Here is a 26,689-nt window from a genome sequence, read left to right on the forward strand (position 1 = left end):
ATGAATGTCATGCTGGTGTTAAAACATCCAGCTGGATGATATTGAATTGAGAAAGACTGCAAGAAAGAAAGAGAATGAAAATAGAAGGAGAGTGCAAGGAGTGAAAGAGCCTGAGGGAGAGGGAGGATGCCAGAGAGTTTCACTCACTTGGGTTCCTAAAATCTCAAACAAATGTTCCCTATAAGATAATATACGATTTAAAGTGCATCTCTGAGAAAATGAACAGGCAGTAAAACACAAAGAGATTTAAGTTCCTTCCCATTAAGCCAGAAATATAGATGGTCCAAATCACAACTGGACTTTTCCACAACTATATTACTCATACTTGACACACATACATTAGCTGCCAGTTGACTCAAATTGGTCATCACATGCAGCGGGCATGTGTCACTGCACACAGTGACCGCATCTGTGCATTCCCATCCGGTTGTGCCATGATACAGAGAGGAAACCTAAATGACAAACACACACGAACAGACCCAAGCCGCACCCTGTTTGTCTACAGGAAACCTGTTCTCAGTGGGACCTGATTCAAGAGTTGAATAGGGTTGGTTAGCCTCAGACCAACACACACACACACACACACACACACACACACACACACACACACACACGCAGTGAACTGCAAGTAGTCACTGCGAGTGAACTCAGTCATTTTCAGGCCTAACTCCAGCCCTTGCCTAAATATAACATTGTGGTCAGCCGCAAGAAACTCAGAGTTAAAAACAACCGTTTCCCCTATGCAGCCTGCAAATTACATAGGGTGCCGAGAAGGAGAGGAGAAAACAGGACAGAGGAGTGGAAGAAAAACAACAGAGAGGGACAGATAGATGAGAGAAAGACTGGAAATGGTGAGAAACAAACGTTTGCAAACAGGTAAACTGGAAAGGTTTTAAAAAAGCAAGACAAAAGAGAAAGGAACATAAAAGATTAATGAAGGTAATTGGAAGGGAGAAAAAAGGGCTTTGAATCCAAATTAAATGAATGATAAAAGACAGTAAAATGGAGCCAAATGTTACAACTGAGAATTGCAAACCCTGCTCTGATGTGGTATTAATACTGTGTGATTTATGCAGAGAAATAAAACTAGTGGGAAAGAGAAGAAAAGGGGGAAGGTGAGTAGGAGAGGAAAGGAGACTGAGAGAAATGAGACAAGACAGACAAATAGGTAAGAAGGGAAGGAGGGATAAAAAGGAAAAGAGTGACAGAACAATTAGGATGAAAGAAAGGAGATGAGAGCGGAAGAAGGCGAGATGAAAGAGGAGAGAAAGTGAGGGGAGCTAATTGGGAGGCCTGGGTGTATTTACAAGCCATTTTATGGAGTCACAGCAGTGTGGTAATGACACAGCGCAGTGGTCTGTGTGTGTACTTTTGTGTGTGCGTGTGTGGGTGAGCGGGAGCGTCTCAGACGGGTGGAGCGATATAAAAAATTGGTGGCTAATTTACATGTCAGCATCACATTGTGAGAAAGCTCAAAGCAACCAGCGTTTTCCCTTCATACATTTACGAACTGTGAGCTCAGTTGGCTCAAGGTTTTCCTTTTAAAAATGTGTTATCTCTAGCTCTAAAATAAGCAATATAAAACACAGAATAAGATTACTAAGCCAAAAAGTATGTTAATATATACTAGAAACGAACCATAAAAACCCAAAAACAGCAACTACATGATTACAAAGATCAGCTAAGACACACTGTGACATTGGCATATGGAAGATTTTGTATAAAAATCCTGCACCAGTGCTTTGAAATGGCCAGGAGGAGCAAATCTTAACCAAGATTCTGATGTAACAAGAACAATGGCATCAGTTGATAAGGCCCAAATACGTACAAAATCTGGTCTGGCCACCAGACTTTGAACATTCATGTGCAACAAACCCAGACCTGACCTAGTTTTAAAATCATTCTGAGTATTATACGTGTTAGTAACCCCATCTGGGCCTGGATTGGGCAGCACATTCCCAGATATCAATAATAGCAACGCAGTGAGACATGTTTGTGTACTCCTTTAGTGAAACGAATCACTCAAGTTACCTGTGCTTTTAGACAAAAGAGGAGCAGATGGATTGGAGCGGTATACACACAGATAATGACGACTTTGATTGAGCTCACTAATTAAAATGTTGATTGATACCACCCTGTATAAATATGAAACTAGCCATTATCTTAGCATACCATAGAGAATGGAAACAGGGGTAAAAGGCGAACCTGGCTCTATCTAACAGTAGCCTAAAAAAAATCTACCTACCAGCACCTTAAGAGCTCAATAATTAAAATGTTAAATCTGATTGGTTTAAAGCAACAAGTTATGCCTACCATACACTAGAAGACTTTGACAAGACTGAGGATCTTGCAGGTTCACTATGTGCAAGACTATAAAGAGATTCCTTATGAGATTACCCCCTATTCTAAATATTACACCTTTAACTCCTTTTAAGAAATATGACATATTAACAATTCCTTGCTATAAACACAAGAATCTCAACAGTATTCCTGTCAATTCAGTATCCTTATATTCTACAAAGGTAAACTGTATGTGTAAAAACAATAGCTACCAGCCTTCGTTGGTTAGCCGTGTTGTTTTAGTGGGAGGAGACTGTAGGAATGAGGGGTGAACTGTTTCAATAATTCAATATCTTCCTAAAATCAGGCTGTGAAACTGTTTTCCAACAACAAATAATGCACCCAAATTTGTTCATATCCCATGTACGTTGAAAGGCTGCGATCACATGACCAATGCACTAACAGGAGAAACAAGGAAGCGGTTGTGAGCAGTCTTGTAAGGAGGCAGGTTGGGGTGGTGGATAGGTCACAAAAACCTGGGCTTGCTCCCAGGGACTTTCCCCTGGAGTTGAGTGTTCAGGACAGTGAGTCATTTTAAGGTACATCCTCGCCATGTTTCTTTTCCCAAACCTTTATGATAAGTACGTAACTGTATGATAAGGACATAATGTCTTTCGTGGGGCACTGATTTGTTACCCTGGAAATCCAGAGTTCTCGTGAGAGCACAATTTGAATTTGCTCAGCGAGTCACTCTGGCAATCAGTAATGATGCTCATTACCCATGCCCTTATAGCCAAGCTGCACCAATCACATTGGTGTATCTGATATAGGCGGGCCAGAGGCGAGCTAAACAGATGATGACAGCGCTGCGACAATGAAGTCCGGAATCAGTCAGTAAACACTGCAAGATGGCTACGGATGAACACCAGTTGTTTGAAATGGCTTTGGCCGCTACAGTGAACGAGTTAGACTTGGCTTTTTCTCTAAAAGAGGAACAGAAGACGGCGCTCAAATCTTTCCTTTGCAAGAAGGACGTTTTTGCAGTTTTGCCGACCTGATAGGGCAAGAGTATAATCTACCAGTTAGCTGGTAGCTAAGCGTATACGTCACCCCGTGTATTGTTCTGATTGGTCATAGTGTTATGCAATTGCGTGCAGTGATATTTACAAATGCATGCTTGGTGCCGCCCCTCGAGTTGGGCCATTTGCATTACTCATGGCCAGACCCTAAATCTTTCTAGATTTGGGTCTGGATTTCAAGGCTACTGATTCGTAGGATATCATACAAACTGTTCTATGAGAATATGTTGCTAAAATAAGTGCTGATTGGTCGATCAGATACACGCTAAATTAAACACGGGCTCTTGATCACTCCACAATTTGTAATCATAGAGAAACCTCCCTAACGTGTTGACGACGTCATCAGGCTAACCACTTACGGATGGCCAAGAAAGAGTTTGGCACAGACATAACCCCCCGGAACACTGTAACGCCAGCCTTACATCTAATCGATTTATCTATCTATCGATTTTACTGTTGCAGACAAATTTCCAATGTCTGAATAAAATCATGAGTTTTACCTCTACCATGATGTCGATCATTTAATGTGAGGTGGTCATTAAACTCAGTCTGAGCTGTCTTAAGTCTTCCCTTGTAGATGTTCCAACAAAATCAAACATATTTGATATTATTATAAATTTTTAGTCTTGACTCGTGCAAATACTCAAGTTCAATGACATGAACTTTGCCATCAACTAATGGCTGTCAGCACCAAACAGGATGCAGCAAAAGGGGAGAGGAACATGAACAAGTCTCGATTCTCTTCTCACTGGTGGAGTTGTGGAGTGAACAAGAGTCCATGTTTAATTTGGAGTATATCTGATCCACTAACCAGCAATTATTTTACTGAAAAAAATCTTAATTTTTGGAACAGTTGCCTCCCATTCCCACAGTTTCCTTCCACTAAAATAGCGCAGCAAATTTACAGAGGCAAATAAATCCAAAATGTACAATTTGTACACAAATACAGTTTATCTGTATGGATTGTATTGATGCCAAATTGACAGGAGTACTGTATATGCATATGACACCTTTCATCTTGTGCTTCTAGAGTATTGTGTTTTTGCCGACATGTAAGGAATTGTTATTATGTCGTAATTCTTAAAGGGAGTTTGGCGTAATATTTTCCATTATCAGGAGAAGGATGGGAAATATTTTGAAAAGAAATCTGGTTGTAGTCTTGCAAATAGTGACCATGCAGGATCCCCTGTCTCTGCAAAGTCTTATAGTGTATGACTGAAAACTCACATTGTCTTCAGATGTGAGAGAGTGTCAGATTTAAGTCGGAGTAAGTCCTCAAATTTGTGACTTAAGTCTGACTTTATAGCTCTGTCTGAGTGTGTACTCATAGTCCACACAAAAGTCATTAAAGGCTCCAGGGAGATATATTTAGGAGCTATCTTAGCTAAGTGCTTGGGTTTAGGGCTAAGTTTATAATAAGGATGAGGTCAGGGTAAAGGTTAAAGGTCAAACATGCAGTGTAGAGGGTTAAAGTTGAGGCTCAGGGCCTAAATGCAGCCAATGTCGGCCATTATAAGAATAGCAGTACAATGTGTGAATGCGAGTGTGAGTGTATGGTGTGAGCCTTTAATCTGTGTGTCGGCGTTCATCTCTCCGTGTGTGTACTGTGTCTGTGTGTGTATTTTCACAGCTGTAGGAGCACTACTTGGCTGACCAGGCTGGGTCAGGCTGAGCCACACCTGCAGCCGTGCTGAGCCAGCAGCCGACTGGTCCAGCTCAGCTAATCTCACTGTTTTTCTACCCCGTCACTTTCCTGCCCGGTGCCAGTGCTGCTATCTGTCCATCTGCATGTAGGTGTATGTGACCAGTCAAAACATAAGTTGGTATATTTTTATATTACCTGCTCTTGATATCAAATGAATCCTTAAATATTTCATAAATGTAACCCTCCACTTGATTTCTTCCTGACACACACACACACCTGAGACAAGTTCTACGTTTCTTTTTTCTTTGTCGTGAACAATGGTGAGTCTTCTGATAGTGTTTCATCTGCTGGGGTGGCAAAGGTAGTAATAGTGAAAGATAAAGAGCCGAGTGTGTAGTAGGAGTTCCCGTCACTGGTGTTTTAGTGCCACAGTTACACTATTTTACTGGCTCCGCTTTTCCAGTCACTGCTTTTCAACTACCTTTTAAATGTTCCTCCTAAACTTCTCCAACTTTTACCTTTAAATGTACCAGGAAACAGGAAGTCTCCAATTACCTGTGTGTGTGTGTGTGTGTGTGTGTAGAACACCTCTCCAAGACACACACACGTCCCAGAAGGGAAGCCGTGGCCACACATCAGGTCTGGGTGTGGTGCTCCATGTGGGTATGACTTTAATAAAGCAGGAATTTTATTTTGAAAAGAAAGAGATATTTTAAGACTTGGAGGCTTTCACTGAGCCACTGACCCGCAACCTGCAGAGATGTTTCCTTAGATTTGGGTTACCAGTTTAAATACCCCCAACGTACGAGAAACTGGGCAATGATACAAAAGGAGAGTGTTTCAAAGATGATGTCCACATTTTGTGTGGATTTAAACATTTATATCTCTCTGCTCAGTAACTGGTGGTTGCACATGCTTTCAAAAAACCTATATGAACATAATATTAGCTTAAACAACTTTTTTTAATTTAAACTTGCATTAACAGGTCGTTTTTGGCCACTTGAGGGCAGCACAACAAGCTGTAAACACAATACTGACATATTATCACCTTGTTAGCAAACAGTGGATTATTTACTAGTGATGAGCTCATGAAAAAGATCACGTTCACAGATTCATTCAGTGCTTGACTGGAGCTCCATCATCGTCTAGTCCCTCTCATTGAACTGAGACACAGATGAATGTTAAGTTCAATTAGCTAACTTTTGAATTGAGAATAGAGAATTTAAGCCAGGGCGGCACGGTGGTGTGGTGGTTAGCACTCTCGCCTCACAGCAAGAGGGTCGCCGGTTCGATCCCGGGCGTGGGAGCCCTTCTGTGTGGAGTTTGCATGTTCTCCCCGTGTCAGCGTGGGTTCTCTCCGGGCACTCCGGCTTCCTCCCACAGTACAAAGACATGCAGATTGGGGACTAGGTTAACTGATAACTCTAAATTGTCCGTAGGTGTGAATGTGAGCGTGAATGGTTGTTTGTCTCTATGTGTCAGCCCTGCGATAGTCTGGCGACCTGTCCAGGGTGTACCCTGCCTCTCGCCCGATGTCAGCTGGGATAGGCTCCAGCCCCCCCGCGACCCTCAAGAGGATGAAGCGGTTAGAAGATGAATGAATGAATTTAAGCCACATTTCCACCAAAAACTCCCAGTGTAGTACCTTTAGAACCATCAGTTACCCCCAACGGACGTGTATCTAGACCCTGGACCGGTTTAGCCTTTCCACCACAGACAGTGCTCTTAAATGTGGGCGGGGTTGTTGTGAGTCACCGCTTCGTCCAGCTTTCACTGCATTTCCTCATTACTGGTGACACAGAGGAAAGTCTGGACCTTGTTTATCGTCCACAGAACGAGGTTATATGCCGCAGAGTGGGGATTAGAATATATGCAGTTCAACTAATCCGGTCAAAATAAATGTTTATTTTTAATGCGCAAAGATCCCCTCATTACTAAAAGTGTTTGTCATCCAAGAGAGATAAGTTGTCTTACTGAAATTTAAGTTGTGTTGATGGATTCATGTTGTCAACTCATGCATTGAGTAACTTCACAAGTAAATATTCCACCTTAAAAGTTGCCGGCAGTCGGTCCGGTCTACAGCTGCAGCTAGAGGCAGCAAAACATCCTTTCATTTTATAATTACAGTTTACTAAAACTCTCCACGGTATGAACAGTGGTTACATGAGCCTCAAAACCAGCCACAACTCAGCCCTGAGCGGAGTGACCATCAGCTATTGACCAATCAACAGACTGTAGTGTTTCTAGCTCCACCCTCTAGTACGGGATCTGTGTGCTAGGTACCCCAACAGAGGGGGGACCAAAAATGGGGACAGTCAAGAACAGTTCCATTGGTACCATCCACAACTTTTCACAGTGGAAACAGAAAATGTGTATGGAAGTGAACGGGAACTACACCAGACAGCTTGTTGGAAACAGGGCTTTAGTTGGACAAAGATACCATTTGCAAACTGAAAGCTTTAGTCTTACCCCATAATGAACAGCACATATATTTTCACAGCAACAAATTTTAAAAAAAATATATAGTACTATTTCCTACTTTGAGACTCTAAGACGTGCTCATGGTCACTGTTATGTTCACTCAGTAGAATAGAATAGAAAGAACTTTATTCATCCTTCAGGGCAATTCAGCTGTCCAGTTGCTCATAAAAGACAAAGAACAACAACCACACTTTCCCTCACCAACAACAACACAGTGGTATTAAAATAGACATAAAAGTGACCAAATCACTTAACAAGCACCGTTTCCTCCAAGTGAAAGGAGTGAGTCACAACTGACTGAGAGTTCAACTGAACTGAGAGATGAACAAATCGTTTTAGGAAGTGAATCAGTTCTTTTACCTAGAAGATTTGTTCTTTAGAGTGAAATGTTTGTGGATGACAACACTATTATTCACTCATCCAGCAGACATAGAGCAACATTATTATTAATTTAGTCATTTTGTGTCCTGCTGGCCAATATTCACTTTCCTTTTAGCTCTGCATTTGGTCTCCACCAACTCCTGAGGGAAACATCTGGCTTAGCTGCTTAAAAGTTCTGTATGCAGTAGGGATGTCACGATTACTTGATTTCACTATTAACCACGATTTTAAACGCCATGGTTAATTATTCGTAAAGATTCCTCAACACCGTCACTCTCCAGAGATTATGCCGAGACGCGGAACCATATACAGTAGGTCAGCGCAACTCGCACGGAATGAAAACAAAGTTACACAAGCGGCGTCTCCGAGTGATGAAGTATGGATGAAGAAGACTTATCCCCCCCCAAAAAACAGATAAAGTCAGCCGTGTGGGATCATTTTGGCTATCGCAAAATGACCAAGCGGTCATTGTTGACGACGGCTTTCCAGTTTGTAAAACATGCCGCAAAAAAGTCGCAACCAAAGGATCAAACACGAGCAACATGATACAACACCTGCGGGACAACCACCCGGCTTTACATGCGCAAGTAAAGGTAAATGCACAATAACTGGGTTAAAATACGTCAATCTCAATTTATCTAATGTAACATTGAATTAAAAATTACATGTTAGCATGTCATTTGCAATTAATGGCGTAGTGGTATGATACAAGTTGGGCTTACAGTGCAACGTGACAAGCTAAGGCACGTCTCAAAAACTTTTTTCATGGATAGTTTTGCAGTCTGTGTGCACACAGCGTGAGGTTGTAATGGTTGTGGGTCCGTGTAGCTCTTTGGAGTGAGACGACAGGCAGAAACTCACATCCATACGAGTGTGGGATTTCACAAATGCTCGTCGTTTATTTTTACATCAACTTAAAAACACTTTACCAAGTCCGGTTGTACGGCTACTACATTTTCATACATGAACAAAATACTCGCCACACGTACTTATAACCATCACTGTTGTGTTGAGAGATAAAAGAAAAAGCAGGAGCACATAAGTATACGTCCGACCAGCGTTGGGTGCGCTCAACAGACTCAAATCATAACAGGCGTTGCTTGATGATGTTGCTGCTAGGCGACACAGTATACACCATGTTAAAGGCACATTTCATATATTCGACTGTTACAAGTTCAAATCCTTTTTTTAGTCATCAGACTGTTTAAGTGTCAGTGTGTAATGTGGAAGATATACGTAATGTCTTCTCAAGGTCCTCAGTCAGTGAACATTTAGCATTAGTATTACCTTCTTTTGCTTCCTCCCATCTGTGTTGAGTAAATGTTGGACTTGTCCTTCCAGCACGATGTCTGTTTCATTATTATTAACACTGCACGAGATTTGCTCTCAGTTTATTTGTGTAATTGTAATTTAAAGAGAACAAAAAGACACACACATCCTAGAAAAAACTTAGACTGCTGAACCACAAAGAGGCATGTAGTAAAAGTAGAGTCTACACACTAGTTTTTGGTTACTTTTCTTTGTTGCTATATTATTTTTGTTATGTTGGCATGGAAATAAATGAAACTTAAAGATCTATAAGGAGTGTTCATGTGATTTTACACATTTATAGTGTGAAATTAATTAATTCATAATAATCGTGATAATCGTAAAACCGTGATTATTTCTCTGACAATAATCGTACCAAGAAAATCTATAATCGTGACATCCCTAGTATGCAGTAATGGTGTCCTGAGCAGAGGATGAAATCACCTCTGTGGGCTGTTGTATTCTGAGCTTCTCTGTGGTTTGTTGTGGTAAGCTGGTCCAGCATCACAAGCATGTTATCCCACTGGCTAGCTCATCGCCGCTGGTTTTTACTGCACTCATATGGCAGTTACCACTGAAACCATGGCAGTGTCATTGCGTAAGCAAGGCGCCCACCCTCTGGTTTCCCCCTGGTTAACACTGTTAGCTCTGTCACTTCTGCCATTTTTTATTGCTGTTTATAAACGTAGCACTGTTAGCTGCTAGCTGCTTTTGCAGAGCCCCTTTGATGCTCCTCTATGTTCACCAACTGGGTGCTCATTTTGTCTGCTGATTCATGCTGGGAAAGTAGTGTACAGTGGGTTTGTCAGATTGTTTTGTTGTTGAAAACAGCCGCCTGCTCTGACTCTCAAAAACAATGAGCTGAAAGATGCAAGAAAAGAGTTGAGGACTTATCATAATTACGTATGGGTTTGTCACCACAAGCGACAGTTATTTGATCCACTGTCAAAATCAAAATATTGACTGTAGCAGTTTTAAGTACCTGGTGTTACAATGTTTAATCTAATCTTTGTCTGGCAGGATGGTGACCAGTTAATCAAAAGCAGCCTGATGAAATCAAACTGGATCACTTTATCTTTAGAAAGAAGACCAAACCAGAAGAAAATAGAGCTTATTGTCATTATAACTACAAATTATACTGTGATATATTTAGAGAAAACCTCTAGGAATGGTACACCAAAATCTAAACAGCCAGACAGTTTCCAGTTAGCCGGCCAAATCATGTTTTAGGACAAAGAACATCAGCCAGTCAGAGTGAAGTAACAATGATTGACGGGCCTACCAGGCCGTGTGGATGGCGTATGCGGTGCGCGTCTCTCGTCCCTCCTGTCTGCTGATGTTCTTGGCAGCCTCCACCACCTCCTGTGTGGTCTGGTAGTCCTTCAGAGACCACTCGTGGACTGCTACTTCGCCATACTGCAGTATACCAACCTGAATGTACACACAAACACACAAGTATTTCAACCATGCCACATGTTCATGGTGGTGCTGGCACATAGCTGTGGAAAGCAACATCTGAGACTCTTGTTTCTGGGGTGAACTATCTCTTTAAGTACCAATCCTGTTCTTAAAGCAAACAGTGCACTTGGGGAATTTTTGAATTCATTCAGAAACCAGAGGTATTTCCTCTTCACCTCACATTGCCTGCTACCCCTTACCCTCCCTTTTCAAAACCCAAACCCCCCTCTCACTCTTCTTGTTGTTTAGCTTAGAATAACGTCCCCAGATCCCCCCCTCCGACTTCCATTCCTCCTCAACCTCAAGCTAGCTCAGCTCACGTCCCTTTACATTACCAAAGCAATTCATTCTGGTCATATTTGCCAAACTGGTTCTTCATATGTGTTGCTCCATGCATGTTTTCACTCAAGGGAATAGCTTGTCTTACTGCTCTGGGCAACAGCTACGGGGTTCCAGAGATTTAAGTGGGAGACTTACTCAGATTCAAACCCACAAGTTTCCATTACTAATGTAAATAATATTTATTGTAGGCAATGCAAATACACACTGACTCGCACTTTTACCTGCATCTGATCCGAGCTGATGTGGAACTTGCTGAGGATGTTGCTGAGGAAGTTCTGGACCTCGTACCAGGGGTAGATACTGTTGGATCCATCCAGCACGATCACAATGTCCATGTATGTGGAGCACCCTGCCACATGCGGGAGGTGAAAAAATATATTTGGTTTGCCAAAGCAGGCCTGTGCAGCATGCTTAAATGTGTGCGTGTGTGTGTGTAAAAATGTGGTTACTTTGCGCTGTTGGAGCGATGGTCTCTCTTGGTTCTAGGTCATCGCTGACAGAGGCACAGATGCCAGTGCTGAACATAGACGTACCACACTCTTGAGACCACAGAGGGGCACACGCCTGCCAAACACAACACACAGACACATAAACACATCAGCATCTGTTTCACAGGTGAAGCACATTTCGGGAGCATCTACAGTCAATTTGAGCGGTTTGTATTTTCAAGTGTTTGTGTTCCGCTCACACGGCGCATAGGTGGTTTTTTTGGTCGTTATCAAAGGGTTTAAACACGTAGACAAATGCGGTTGGGTGACAGAATAAACACCGAAAAAAAGGACTAAATGAGGGCAGACGGGGAACAAAAAGAAAACAAGTAATGAAAAGGAATAAGTCATGGAAAAACTACAATAGTGTGGTTTGGGGGACAGAGAAATGAGGGAGAGGCAGAGACTATTGTTGACATGTTGGCAGTCACTGTTGTCATGAGTGGTTTAACAGAGCTGGAACAGCAGACCAGTGGAGCAATTTAAATCTGATTGTGCTAAATGTAGGGGGTGAATGTGGGGCGGTTGTGGGGTGGGGGGGGGTCGTATAAAAATATTTCTGTCTTCAAAGCATGCCGTTTATTTGGCTTTCATTCCAAGAGGGAGGAATAAGGGGGGAAGTGTGGAAAGAGGAGATAAAAGAGAAACTCGTGCATTCAGCAGAGAGACAAAAGAGGGAGACCGAAAGTGGGGTTGAAATGGGGGGAGAATGAGAAAAAGAGAAACATCCTGGTTTTGCTCGCCCTGTCATTATGAACGGGTTTCTCCTCAGGCACACAGACAGGCGGAGAGGAAGGGATGGAGAGAGGGATGAGAGAAAGAATGAAGGGAGAGGACGGAGGAAAGGGAGAGAGGTGCTATGGCTTTTGGTAGGTCTGTCATTAACAAAGGGCCGGAGACGCATTCCGATCCTGTTATAGACCTGACCACTGGGGTTAAGATAAACACACACACACACACACACACACACACACACATATTAAAGTGGGCTAAGCTGGATGGCGTTCGTGAACTGTACACGACTCCACACCCGGAGCAGCAGTAAAAACCTGGCAGACACCAGAACACGCAAGCGCACTTGCTTCACACACACACACACACACACACACACACAAAGTAACTAATATAACATACAAACACACGGACAAAGCACACACATTTCTGCTCCCTGGCCTGGGCAGATGTGTGTCCCTCTGCAAGCCAGAAGCCTCAAAACTGGAGAAATTGGAGAGCAACAGCGATATGTGTGCAGAGAGTTAGACTAAAGTTTCAGAAATAAGGACTTGCACTTGACCTGCTCTGAGGTTTGACTTATTTGAGATTCAACTCTTGAAAGATTTGACCTTCATTTGGGAGGAAAAACAGTATCAATTGCACAATTTGTCCATCCTAAATGACTGGGCGAACATTTACTTTCTTAACTTTTATTTTTAACCATTAGAATTAACATTTAAACACACAAGCGAGACTAAAACATAATTTTCCTTTATAAAAAAATAAAAGACTGGCCTGCAAAGATGCATAACAGAGCCCACTAGCCTTCCAAAATTTGGAGCACATATTTTACTTCAGGGGCTGGTGAAAACTAAGCAGAAAAAGGTGGGGACACTTTCTTTCTGTAGCTGACAAGTGGCAACCTCCAGGGCTGAAAAATGAAGCCAACACCAAAGCACCAAAAACTGCAGTTCTTTAAATGACCACTTGAGGCTGGCTCCGGGAGCCGGTCAGTCCCTAAAGACAACATGTTAAAATGCCCAACTTTACTGCAGAAATAAACATGTTTACAGCCTGGTACAAAACAGTTTTGGTCTCTATAGTTAATTTCCCTGATGAATTCTTTTAGAACTCACCCATTTAAATATTATTAAGCTTAAATTACATATAATTAAGGGTGGGACGCTTTGAGTGGCAGACTGTCTACCAAAGGTGTCCTAAGCTTTACAGTCACATCCACTGCTCACTCCTCCACAGTGCTAGCTTCTCCTCCAAACATGGTCACTTCTTAATCCAAATTACCAAGATAGTCACAGCCAAAATGCCTCAGAGGCTTCAAAATGAAAGTCCATAAACCAATGGGTGACATCACAGTAGCTATATCCATTATTTTTACAGCCTATGGAAGGCAGCAACTTAAACAAGCATACCCAAGAGCACTGTGCAGGAGGATGAGAAGATATTGTTTATGTTAGGACTGCACCGAGAGGTAGCAATGGACTTCACATGACAATATTCACAACTTGGATTCCTTGTATAAAACCCTCTTGATGCTGAATGACTGAATTGTGGAGAAGGTTACGGATAAAACAAAGCGTAGAATGTTCATGCTAAAAAGTTATTTTATAATAAGCCATCTTGGCTATAAAAATGTTTTGGAAAAAGATTTCAAAAGTATCATAATCACCCTGACACACTAGATGCCTTCCACAGTATGATATCAGTCATTTCTGTTTTAGCCAGACTACTTGGAAACCATGTAAGGAGGGCAAACAGTATTAACTTCTGTAATTAAAAGGCCCTGCCAAAATTACTTTGGCCCATCCAAAATTGAAATCCTGGTGCCATGCCTGGTATCACTCTCAAATTTGTATCTACAATCTCACGAAAATAGAACAGAAATTAGCCAGTTAGAGGCAGGCTCTACATAGCCCACTAACTTGTGCAATTACAGTAATTACAGTAGTATGCCTATGCATTGAAAGCATGATCTCAGTTCAGTCGGCCAACTCAATCTGACTGTGCAAATGTGCATATGAATCTCCAAAAAGGTATTCAGGAAGTGGGGGTCATGGTCACATCTGAAGTCAAATAAAACACCAACAGAGATGATTCATTAACATTCTGTTAAACAAACACAACCTGGTCTCGCCACATCCCTTACGCTCCCACACACGACCCAAATAACCACGCAGCAAAAGTAAAAAGTCTTGTTTCTCAGTGTGGAGACCACGTACCAGGAAGCCATCAGGTGAGTCTGGAGTCAGCGTCATTCCCAGGTGAGAATTCTTCAGGTTTTTAGAAATGTTCTGGAGAGCACTCTCACCTGAGATAGACAGACCAGTTTACTGTAACACCTCGGTAACACATCCAAACTTAGTGTGAATTTAATTTGTTGAGCGTGTTTGTTTCACTCACCTAGATTCACTTTGCTACAGCTTGAGTTCTTCTCCTCTCCTATGATGCATTTGTAAACATCTCCTTTCCTGTTGTTGGGCGGCCCGTCCCACGGAGCGCCGACCAGCATCCTTCAGCAGAATGACACAGTGAGTCACTTATCATCAAAACATCATCATAGATCCTCTTTGTGCAAGAATTAATGACAGTTTAATTTGTTTTTCCTAGTCTTTTAACACACAATCACAGACACTTACGATTTCTCTCCGTTATCCTCATGTTGTAAAACAGAGAAGCCAAACAGAGCGTCCTCAGGACCGGTGAAGATCCGTGGATGCTTTACATCTATGTTAAAACAATAACACAACCCTGAAAGACAAAACAGAAAAGATTATTAGACACAGTGTGCAAAGTATTCCATGACTTTTGGGGAGGTCACTTTTTTATGGATGGGGATAGAAGGGGGCGATTGTGTGTGTCTCAAAGAGAGGACTGATGGTGACTCTTATTGCAAAGAAACATCCATAGTTGCACATATATGTAGGCCTACTTACTTTGAATCTGATATATCATCTAACTTAATGACCACATCAAACAGACAGTTATATAGCATGCATGCTGGTATCTTTATCAGTGTAAATTCATGGTGACTCATGACTGAACTGTACATCAAATTTACAAAATGTATAAAAGATGATCCCTAAAACACCTAAAATATTTCCATTTGATGAAATAGTGCAGCCAAAATGGAGTCTTAGGTTTGAATATTTCACTCAGTGTAAACATAATATCCTCCTGAGACCCTGTGTCCTCATATGAGGTCATAACATTTTGAGTTTACTTGACCTTACACTTCATTCTACTCAACTTAGACCTGTTGTCCTCGTTCGTGGACACCTTTTATGTGCCATCTAGTGGTAGTAAGAGCACCATACACTAATCCATGTAAAAACAAGATGGCAGCCATCTCTGCCAAGTCAGTCTACAGGCGATCCCGACACAAAACTGGACAAGGCTCAAAACCTGATCACATTTTATGGTTGAAACTTGTTTATTTAATAATGTTTGTAGTTTGATATGGCAACAAATTTGACCAATTTTAGCAGCAATAACAAGCTAAGTTAATTGGGAAGTACTCGTTTGAGGACATTGGGACTTTATTGTTGGCCTGTTTGAGGACGTTGGGACTTAATTTTTGTCTCATTTGAGGACATTGGGACTTAATTATCACTGACAATGTTTAGTTTAGAAACTTGGAGAAATTAAAAATGCAAACCAAACAAAAGTTCGGGTCTCAGGAGGATATAGCTTATATAAAGAGTTGTTTTCCAACCTTAAAGGGACAGTTCACCCCAAAATAGAAAATACTTTATTTTTCTCTAACCTGTATTACTATTTATCTTACTTGTATTGCTACTTATAATCTATATATTCTGTGTATCAATGCGCAGAAGGAGGTGTGCATCTACTCATGAATGAGTAGATGCGTTCATGACTGCTTGTGATGGCACAAGATCTAAACATTAATGGCATGCTCCTCATTGTTATTGAGTGACTTTGGTGAATCTTAACTAACACTTTGAAACGCCAAAGCCAATAACACAAACAAAATGACTGATCGAGGCAGCGGTAGACCAGCAGCTCCTGTGTTCACAATGTCAAATCACTGTTTTTCTCAATGGAGTCTGGCTTTAAAGAGAGCAATATGACAACCTAATTTTCCCACTGGAAATCACTGTCTGACATTAAGATGAAGCAGTGAAAATACTCTTAATATAGCGTACACTTAAACTGATATGTGTGACTTTTTTTAGGTGGCTAACGTATGTTTTGTTGCTGCCCCCTCCACAGCAGTAGATTGCTTTGCTTCTATGTCAGACTCCAGCCTGCACCTCCAAACTGTGGGCGTGCCGACCAACATCTACTGTATGTAATATACCATCTGAGGATAAGTACCCCATACAACCCCACTTCAAAAAAAGTGAACTATCTCTTTAAGGCGTCATAAACACGAGTTGGCATTAGCATAATTAGTCATTAAAATGGGTGAAAAACATAACTTGGAGCTGTGTGTACACAACTGTACTTCTACAGTGCAGAGTCAGATTATTATTTCCCCTCTTGGCCTTCGGAGAGGGGAGTCAAGGGAAGGAGAGGGGGGGCTGAGAAAGATGGATAAACAGAGTGACCAAAGGCAACCTCTGAGGAAAAAGGGAGTTCAGTCTGAGGCGAATGAGAGAGGGGAGAGAAGAGAAGAGGCAAGGCAGAGAAGGGTGTGGGTTAGAAAAACTATGGAGTATAGTAAGCCCCCTGTTATGACACACAAGCCTGCCCTTCATACAACGAGAGAGAGAGAGAGGTGAGGGAGACACAGAGAAGACAGACAGCAACAAGATGGTAGTCAGACAGTTCACAGAGCTGTGAACATTTAGGTGTAAACTGAAGCATGAAAACATGTTCCAGCAGGAAAAGTGAAATAAACATGTCTCGTTTCTTCACAGTCCGAAGGAGGAAAATCCTAAATATGGTTTCCCAACACCAGAAAAAAGGATAGTGTTTATATACAATGTAGAGAAATATAAATTAATATACACCTATGTGGATTAAAGGGATAGTCCTCCCTTAAATCAAAAATACATATTTCCCTCTTACCTGTAGTGCTACTTTTTCAGTCTAGATTGTTTTAGTGTGAGTTACAGAGTGTTGGAGATATCGGCTGTAGAGATGTCTGTCTTCTCTTTAATTTAATGGAACCAGATGGCACTCGGCTTGTGGTGCTCAAAGTGCCAAAAAATACATTTGAAAACCTCTACAGCAATGTCTCTTTCCAGAAATCATGACCCAGTTACTCAAGATAATCCACAGACCTTGTTGTGAGCAGTTTCATGTAGGAACTCTTTTCTTTCTACTGAACTACATCCGCCAACCGTATTACTGTGCAGAAGGAAGTGTGCATCTACTGCTAGCTCACCTAGCACCACTGAGCTAGCTACTGTTACACCTCAGCCATTAACGTTTACATCTCATGCTGTCACGAGCACGAGTAGATACAGTTAACACGTGTAGTTCAGTAGAAAGAAAATAGTTCCTGCATGAAACTGCTCGCAACAAGGTCTGTGGATTATCTTGAGTAACTGGGTCATGATTTCTGGAAAGAGACATTGCTGCTGAGTTTTTCAAATTATTTTTTTATAGCCTTGAGCACCACAAGCTGAGTGCCGTCTCATTCCATCATATTGGAGAGAGGGCAGAAATCTTCAGCTAATAAATCTCCAACTTTTGGCAGCTCACGCCAAAAAATCTTGATAAATACCACAAATGGAAAAATATGTAGATTTGATTTGGTGGTGAAGTTTTCCTTTGAATGTTTCCAGCTTTGCTTATCAGAGTGAAACTCAGTGAACACGAGTTTACTGATGTCCTTTTATAATTAAAAACAAATAAGATTGGGATTATTGGCTCATTACCAACACTGCAGCTCTTTACATTACTAGCTAAACTGATTTATTACAAGTTTGTGCATCTGAGAATTCAAAATTATAAAAGTTGCTTTTCCAGTTTTTTACTCTCTGGTTTCTTTGTATAGTCCATCAGTTAGTCATGTGATTTTAAAACGTAACATCCATCCATCAATCCATTTTCAACTGCTTATCTGAGGCCGAGTTGCGAGGGCAGCAGGCTGAGCAAAGGTCTCTAAATTCCCCTCTCCCCAGCAACGCTTTCCAGCTCCTCCTGGGGGATCCTGAGGCGTTCCCAGGCCAATTGAGATATATATATATGTATAATCCTTTCAGCCTGTTCTGGATCTGTACCAGGGCCTCCCACTGGTTGGACATGCCTGGAACAGCTCTAATGGGTGGTGCCCATGAGGCATCCTGAGCAGATGCCCAAACCACCTCAACTGACCCCTTTCGATGCGAAGGAGCAGCAGCTCTACTCCGAGCTCCGTCCGGATGTCCGAACTCCTACCCTATCTGTAAGGCTGAGCCCAACTCAACCTTACAGTATGTATTTTTGTAATGGCTTTTACCCATTAAGATATTTACCTTTAATGAACAACACGACGAAGAGTCTACAGTCATGCTAACAGCTCATTGAGTCTGTTGCTACTTGGACACTGTGGTGCTTTGAGCTAAATGCTAAGTATGATAAGCATGCTAGCATGTGAATGTATCAGTCCCCAAGGTCTTATGTTCATATTCATATATGTACATACAACATATTGTGTTCATGCCATTTTCTTGTCCCTCTCTGTCCCTAAAACAACCTTAGATTTTAGTCCTCTAACCTAACCCATGTCATATTAAGCAAATAAGGAGCTGGAGAACATCTTTGTCAGGTTCCAATTATGTGCTATACAGGACTGGGGGACACAGTACCTTGGGAACATAACCCTGTGATGTTCCCATTATGTGCCATATAAATATGGGGAACATAGGATTGACCCCCTTATGGGGACAGGACTAACATGCCAGTGTTCAGCTGGTATTTGGTTTATCATGTATGCCATCTTAGTTTACCCTGTCAGCATGCTTACATTTGCTAATTAGCGCTAAACTCACCAAAGAAATCACCAAAGTTACTATAGTTCATCCTGAGGTGGACATGAATGTGTGAACCAGATTTCATGGGAATGCATCCAATAGTTGTTGGGACATTTAGGTCTAAACCACAAATGTCAACCTCATGATGGCGCTAGAGAAAATGTCAAACTTATACGATGCAAACCATTTGTTTGGTTCATACTTGGGTCTAAAACACACAGTATACTGTAGAGAGCAGTGACAAATGCATCCACGTTTATTTCCTGTTTCAGTCTGCTGATGTTTTCAGTATCTGTGTGACAGATTATAAACTCTCCTTGCTGTTTCCTTTAGATACACAGCTCTACCTAAATTAAAGAGCATCACCGTGTTGTATTTTCAGTCCAGTCTCAGGAACACTATGCTCCCCCTGACAGTTGGTATTTAACTTGTCCCACTTTGCATCTACTGTATGTTATTTGTAGCCCTGGAAAGCAGGGTGTGTTGGATGTGTTTTGCTGAAGGGGATTTCTAAATACATTTGACTTGACATGTAATTTAGCAGCATGCGCACAGGCATCTACAGTAACTCTCCTACTGTACATAACTAAGTGATTCCACTGGAGGAAAGTGGTCCAGATGGGGAACAAGACCAGAACATTGCTGCTGTGATTATACACCAGCTCCTCACACACTTGTATACAGATACTTCCCCACAAATACACACTGACACACACAGACAGTTACCTCGGCCAGGCCAATCAGAGGGGGATTCCACTTGGTTTGCAGAAGGAAACTAGATATGTTCACTGTTTCTCTTCCATCTCGGCCCCTGCCTTTCTCACACACTGCTGTTTCTGCTACCTGCTTCTTCATTTTCTCTTCTGTGCAGATGTTTTTTCCCTGTAATGTCATTGCATTTTCAGCCAAGTTTCTTCTTGTTCTGGTCCCAAGATATGTGGGTTTTATAGCCATGTAGCAGCACGACTCTGGATGGCAATGTCATTCTGTCGATCGGTCCACCAGTAAGGTCGAGACTGAACTATCTCAACTAACATTTGATGGTTTGCCATAAAATTTTGTATGGACTTATATGTTCCCCATAGGATGGACTGTGTGGACTTTGGAGATCTACTGACCTTTGTCACAATGAGGTTCACATTTGTGGTTTCGAGTTAAATGTCTCAACAACTACTGCATGAATTGTCATGAAATGTGGTGCACACATTCAATCCTCCTAACATTAGTGATCTGTTACCTTTTAATCTTGCACTATGATCAGGTCAACATTTAAATCTGTCTAGTACAAGGCTCTGGCAGTATCACTGTATTACAATATACCAGGGTATTCAGACTCCTGACAGTATGATTTTAAGTACCACCAAAAATATAGAAGCTCTTCTTCTTTCTATTAAAATCATATGGAGAGGCTGTATTGAGGATGTATTGTCTGTAGTGCACAGCACGCGCCACCAGAGGTCACTCTCTACATGTGGAACAGGCAGCTGATCTGGCAAGCATGGCAGCTGCCTGTGGTGGGGCTAACATTATATTTTCACATCTAACTGGGTGAATTAAGGATTTATTTTGACCAAACCAGAGTTGGTGATTGTTGAACAGTGGATCAACTAACTAAATGACTAACAAGACTAACTAACATGGTTTTGTGTTTTTGAGTTTGAAGGTGTATGGTTGTATTTCTCTGTTTAATGAGAAAAATAGGTGTAAGAATATGACCTTTCTTGACATTCTGGGAGTTTTTTTTTTTTTTTTATTAGACTAAAAAAGCTAAGAGACCTTGCAAAAAGGTAGGGGTGTGTGGCTGGTTAGGTAGCGCCACAAACACAAATACCATCATATACTGTGGAAGGTATGAAGTAGGATGTATGCAATCAGTCATCTAGTTGATTTAATGCTGCTAACCTTACCAGTCGACACCAGAAATACTGGTCGGTTAACCTTTTTTGAGATTATAACTATTTTATGCTACTGTGTTGAGAATGTCATTGCAAACATCAGACAGTTTCCTAAAGATTTATTTTCCCATAGAATATTCCTTTCAATAAATGTTATTTCTTAACTTTTATTGTCGTGTTTTGTAGGATAATCTGCAATGTTCATAAAGCACAGTGCCACACATTTTAGTGGCATCAAAAATACAATTTGATAAATGAAAAATTTGATCAACGATTTCAAATAGCTTTTATTAAATATGCAGTATTTCTCTTGACGATGTTTAACCTTGTAGATTAAATTGTGCTCAATTCTGACTGCTGTCTTATTTTTAGACCAGTCGACAAGTCTAACTTTAAACTCCAGAGTAAACATCAGTGAAATTTGTCAATCTGAACATCCCTAGTTTGAAGGTATGAAAATATAAATATTGTTCAAGCCTATCCAGTACTTTGGTTTATGACCAAACACCTGCAATCTAAACAACTATCCCATCATCCTCAGCTGTTCTTTGGTGCAAATTAGCAGAAGTTAGCATGCTAACATGCTAAACTAAATATGATAAAGACTATACCTGCTTAACATGAGCATGTTGGCACCGTCATCGTGAGCATGTTAGCATGCCAACATTAGCATTTAGCTCAAAGCACCACTGTGAGTCGAGAGTCAGAGAGCTGCTACTGTAGCTGTAGACTCCAAGTCCTTCCTGCTCATTTTGCAGATCTGTGTGAGCTTCCAATATTTCAACGTCCAAACCTCCAGTGACTTTGATGAGATTCAGCCATCTCTCTGGCTCTACACAGATGTTTAATACACTTCACTGATGGGAATATGCGTAGGCAAGGATGGAGTCATTCTGTAATACTAAATCTTCCGTTTTCATAGCCAGAATGAGTAAAAAATCTTTCTATCCAGCCCTGTTGCAACAAGTTATTCTCTCTGACTCTCTCCCACCAGCGCTTGTATACACAGCGTAGTAAAATGTTTCTGTCTTTTTTTTGTGGCAACATACACCCACCCTCTCCGATTCCAAATTGCTTTCCACAACAAACCAGGCCTCCGATAACAACCCCTGCTACTGATTTTCTCTGTCATACTCCTATTTCACTCATTCTCTCATAAACCCTAAATTGCTCCTTTCTTTTACTCTTCTCCCAAAACACACATGAACACACAAACACACATAAATGCACACACTGTAACTCTACCATAAGGCCCCCTCTCCGTTCCCAACCCACAAAACTGTACCATCGTTCCCTGTTTTCCCTGTCCTGTCCTCCCTCCTCTGGTTCCATTTTCATTGGGGTTTATATATGACACTGTACCGCAGCCCGTCTGACCACCTATCACCATGACAACTGGCAGCAAACATTTATCAAGCCAAACTGCGTCCAGATTCTCTCAACCACACATTCAGCTCTGGGCGCTACTGCTGGCTGGATGTGTATGGCTGTAATTGTGCAGTATGTATATACGTCTGTGCACAGAAACTGAACTTGACACTACTTTGTCTTGGATACTATAGAGACATGTCAGCACTTGTAGCAGCAGGCAGAGACACTGATGTATGTCGTTTTAATTGGATTACCATATTTAAGTTGTCCTTGTCTGTTCCTTTGTGTCTTTAATTTACATCCCTGACATATAGCACTTCAGTGGAATGTCCTGCAGTAGAGATGTCTACTTGTCTATCTGTTTCCATCATCTCTATTTAACTGACTCATAATGTTTCCCGTGCATTCCCCCCTCCTTCACCTCTTCTCACTCTCTTTCACAGATTTTCTCTCCATTATCTCGTTCAAGCTCTGTTCTCATCTCTGTCACCCTCTCGTGGGGAATGGGGGTGGAAGAAGTGGGGGAGTGGGAATGAGAGTCAGCGAAAACACAAGAAGATAGCTGGGAGAATAATATCTAAAATTTATGAATGACTGGAGTCAAACACACGCACACACACCTGTGTTCGACATCTCAGTAAAGCATAACAGAGTGTAACAGGCATGGGATGCCTGCTGTCCGCATCAGGGGAGCTCTGCTGAAACCATTAACATAACACACATACTCCCTCACCTACACGCTCCTGTATGACACATGTGGAAGCTAGCAAACTCACACACATGCAAGAACACTTACACTGAGATCACATAAACTACAGTACAAATTAAAGTAAAGGTTGGACAGTAAAAAAAGAAGGGAGCAATTACCATGTACATGCTTGATTTAAACTGATAATGGAGGGCAATGTGTAAAAACTAACCACAGGATACATTTGGCTGCTGGCATGTGTAATAGGCAGAGGTGTGGACTCCAGTTACATGACTTGTGACACAATTTGAATGACTTCAGACTTGGCAAAATCAAAGACTTGCAACTTAACTTGAACTTTACCACCAGTGTCTCATGACTTCGCTTAGACCGGAGTCTTTTGACTTGAAAATACGTACCGAAAGTATGTTATTTATGAAGCGTGCTGCAAATCACTATCATTTCCTTTCGTTTCCTGAATCAGCTTACATTAACGCTGTTCATTCCGAGCAAGTCAACACTTAATTCCCAAGATCCACTTTGTCTGAACCAATCTGATGGCATCCAATCAAGTTACAGGGATGAACCATGAAGAACTTATGTTACATTACTGAGCGCCAGCTGGAAAAAATGATACCAAAGGCTATTTAGCTCACATACAAAAACTATGTAGTGGTCAAAAAAAAATGTATAGAAGTGGGCTATGTAAAATGTGCAGTTCGAAAATTATAGACGAATACCAAGCAGCAGCCTCCAGGGCAGAAAAGATGAAGCTATCATGGAGGTGCCAAAAACTGCAGTTCCTCTAATGGCCACTTGAGGCTGGCTCCAGAAGCGAGTCAGTCCCCATAGACCCTCATGTTAAAATGCCCAACTTTACAGCAGAAATAAACATGTTCTCAGCCTGGTGCAAAAACGGTTTTGGTCTCTATAGCTGATTTCCCTAAACTTACCCATTTAAATATTATTAAGGTTTAAATTATGCAAAATTAATGGCAGGACACTTTAGCTTTAGACAGGCTGCCTGCCGAGAGCGTCTAATTCAGTTCCACCCCTCCCTCCTTCACAGCGCCAGCTTCTCACCCAAATATGGTCACTTCTAGCTCCAAAAAAACAAGATGGTGACCGCCAAAATGCTGAAGTCAAGGCTTCAAAACAGGAGTCGACAAACCAATGGGTGATGTCACAGTAGCCACATCCATTATTTTTACAGTCTATGACAAAGACAAAACAACTTCCAACTTCTTTGAACGTTTGAAGTTATACAAGGAATGGTAAGGCAAGGCTAGCGCTTTTAGCTTTTAAAAAAAATACAAATTTTAAAACCCATTCATGATTTTTACATTGAATATATTGTGACTGCTGTTAAATGGCATTACATTTGGTAAAGAATGCCTTATGACTTGTTTAGGACTCAAAAATCCAAGTTTAGCAGTTGGGACTTATCATCTTGACTCGGGCCTCGTGCCTGTACTGGCTTGAGACTTGACTTTGGACTTGAGTGCAAAGCCTTGAAAATTAAACATGACTTGCCAAACACTGATTTGGTTCCACCTCTGATAATAGGTGTGTGTGTGTGTGTGTGTGTGTGTGTTTCAGTATGTGGTCCCCGTTCATTCCTCAGCTTCTGCATTAGAAGCACTCTGCATGGCATGCAACTGGCTGCATGGATAATCATTCTTAATTTAACAATTTGGCACAAATGCCAACGTCTCACATTAGCTTCACAGACTGTGTGTGATTCAGAGCAGGTACCAACGTAGCACGCCTTGCACGGTATAATATCTCAGCCCATTGATCTAATTTTGCTTCACTAACCGAGCAGTTTAACTACTGCTTATCAGCTGAATAAACACTTCGTTTTGGTAGACAACAATGGCCTTTTTCTTAGGTTTCTTGCTGCTGAGCAGGAATGGCTCAATGAGGTGTGTGCGGCTGCTCTACCACACCGAACATGAGTACAGGAGGGGAGCTGATGTTCATGCTCCGTGGAGAAAACCCACATGGCATAGGCAGACGCCTTATTAGGGGAAGTCTAAGCGATGCATATGGCTGATATGGCCGATGGGGTCGAGTTACGCAGCTGCCAGGGTCAGAAGGTGTGAGCTGTAAGAGGAGATGAACCAGTAACCTTTCTGCAGAGGATACATGCACATATCTGTGATGGCTCCAAACTCCTCCAGGTATATCTGGAGGCCTCCAGCGAGAAAGAAATACTTCCTAAGTACTGACATAACTCATTGATTTACTCAAGGATCAGACATTGAACCAGGAACCATTACTTTATTGGACTCGTGCACAACTTCCTATACCTTTCATCTGTTTGGCAAATGGAGTGTGGCCATATGTTTTAATACGCCTGCTTCTCTACTCTTCTGCACACAGTCATGTTAGGAATGTCTTTATGGTCAGTCGCTTACTGTCACACAGAATAAAGCTCCTTGGGACTCAGGGGGGGCACGTGTGACACAATCATTCCCACATGTTGTTTGGTGAAGTGTAAAAATTGTGGAGGTTAATGACCATATCACCCAGAGAGACAGTGCTGGGGGACATCAGAGCAACTGGGAAGTGAAGAGGCATCAATCATGGACAAGAGGTTGACTTTTAGTTCTCCAAAGTTCACAGGTTTAGGAGCAGGGATTCCCCTCCTCCTGTTCAGACTCCCATTGAGTAGTTTTATCTTATTTTAAAAACAGCAAAAAGGCAAAAACTAACTTTAAAGTTGACTTCTAAACCAAAATATAACTTCTATGAAGTGGTTCTTACCTTTAAGGAGGAGGATGAACTCCAGGCACAACAGGTATTTACGCAGCTCCATTTATTTAAAAAAGAAAAGTCTCTCCTCTATTTTTTCCTTGTGTTTTTTCTCTGTTTACAAAGTGGTCTCCCCTGAGCTGTTGGAAATGCAGTGCATCGGCGTCCACCACACACACACACATAAACACGCGCTTTTCAGCTCTCTCTTTCCCCAAGAGATGCGTAAAATCCGGTAAAACGGTGCTGCTGTGGCATGTCTACTGTGCGTGTGCGGGCTCGTTCACAAAAGCAGTCTCGAGTCGTTAAATATAGATGAAAATAAAATAAACCAACTCCACACGAGGATTCCTGTCCGTGATTTTTGCGTTTCTTAAAGTTCCCTGTGGGAATATTTGGCGCACACTACAGGAGCAAGTTACTGTAGTGCGCGTAAAGGTCTTTAGGATAAAGAGAGAAAACTTAACTGACACCTCAGTGACCCATGTTTTGGCCGTGAAAAACCTGCACCTGTCCCATCGAACAAGAGGCCGCAGTTCAAAGTCATTAAACCATTACTAATGTGTAACACCTTCCAAAACAGTCAGCCAGCGCAGCGCTTTATCCCTCCTGACTCCGGTGCGCGTCTTTGAAGCTCTCCAGCTCTCCTGTGGACACAAACTGCGCTCATTAAGCCAAAAGTTTGAGCTGAGGTTCCTCTGGTAACTTGTTATCCATGATCCTCTCCGCTGATTTTTTTAAACTCACATTTACAACAAACCGCTTGTTTCCCGGGAGTTTCTGTCTCTGTAAATATGCGCCTCTAGTAACGGATTTCTCTCACTTTGAAATGAAAGAGCGCATTTATCCTCAGAGCTGCCC

The 26,689-nt window shown here is 41.7% G+C and overlaps 1 protein-coding gene across 1 annotated transcript in view; it reads right to left on the reverse strand.

The window, feature by feature from the left end:
* itga10 (integrin, alpha 10) overlaps positions 1-26,689 on the reverse strand; it is a 44,274-nt gene extending 17,585 nt beyond the window's left edge. The window contains exons 1-7 of the mRNA XM_049582587.1: positions 25,841-26,689; positions 14,831-14,942; positions 14,595-14,704; positions 14,414-14,502; positions 11,424-11,538; positions 11,196-11,323; positions 10,457-10,605 (exon numbers count right to left, since the gene is read on the reverse strand). Coding sequence (XP_049438544.1) covers positions 10,457-10,605; positions 11,196-11,323; positions 11,424-11,538; positions 14,414-14,502; positions 14,595-14,704; positions 14,831-14,942; positions 25,841-25,892 — 755 coding nt within the window. The 5' untranslated portion in view covers positions 25,893-26,689. The remainder of the gene's footprint in view (positions 1-10,456; positions 10,606-11,195; positions 11,324-11,423; positions 11,539-14,413; positions 14,503-14,594; positions 14,705-14,830; positions 14,943-25,840) is intronic.

The sequence above is a fragment of the Epinephelus fuscoguttatus genome, linkage group LG8, assembly GCF_011397635.1.
Source record: "Epinephelus fuscoguttatus linkage group LG8, E.fuscoguttatus.final_Chr_v1".
Classification (NCBI taxonomy): domain Eukaryota; kingdom Metazoa; phylum Chordata; class Actinopteri; order Perciformes; family Serranidae; genus Epinephelus; species Epinephelus fuscoguttatus.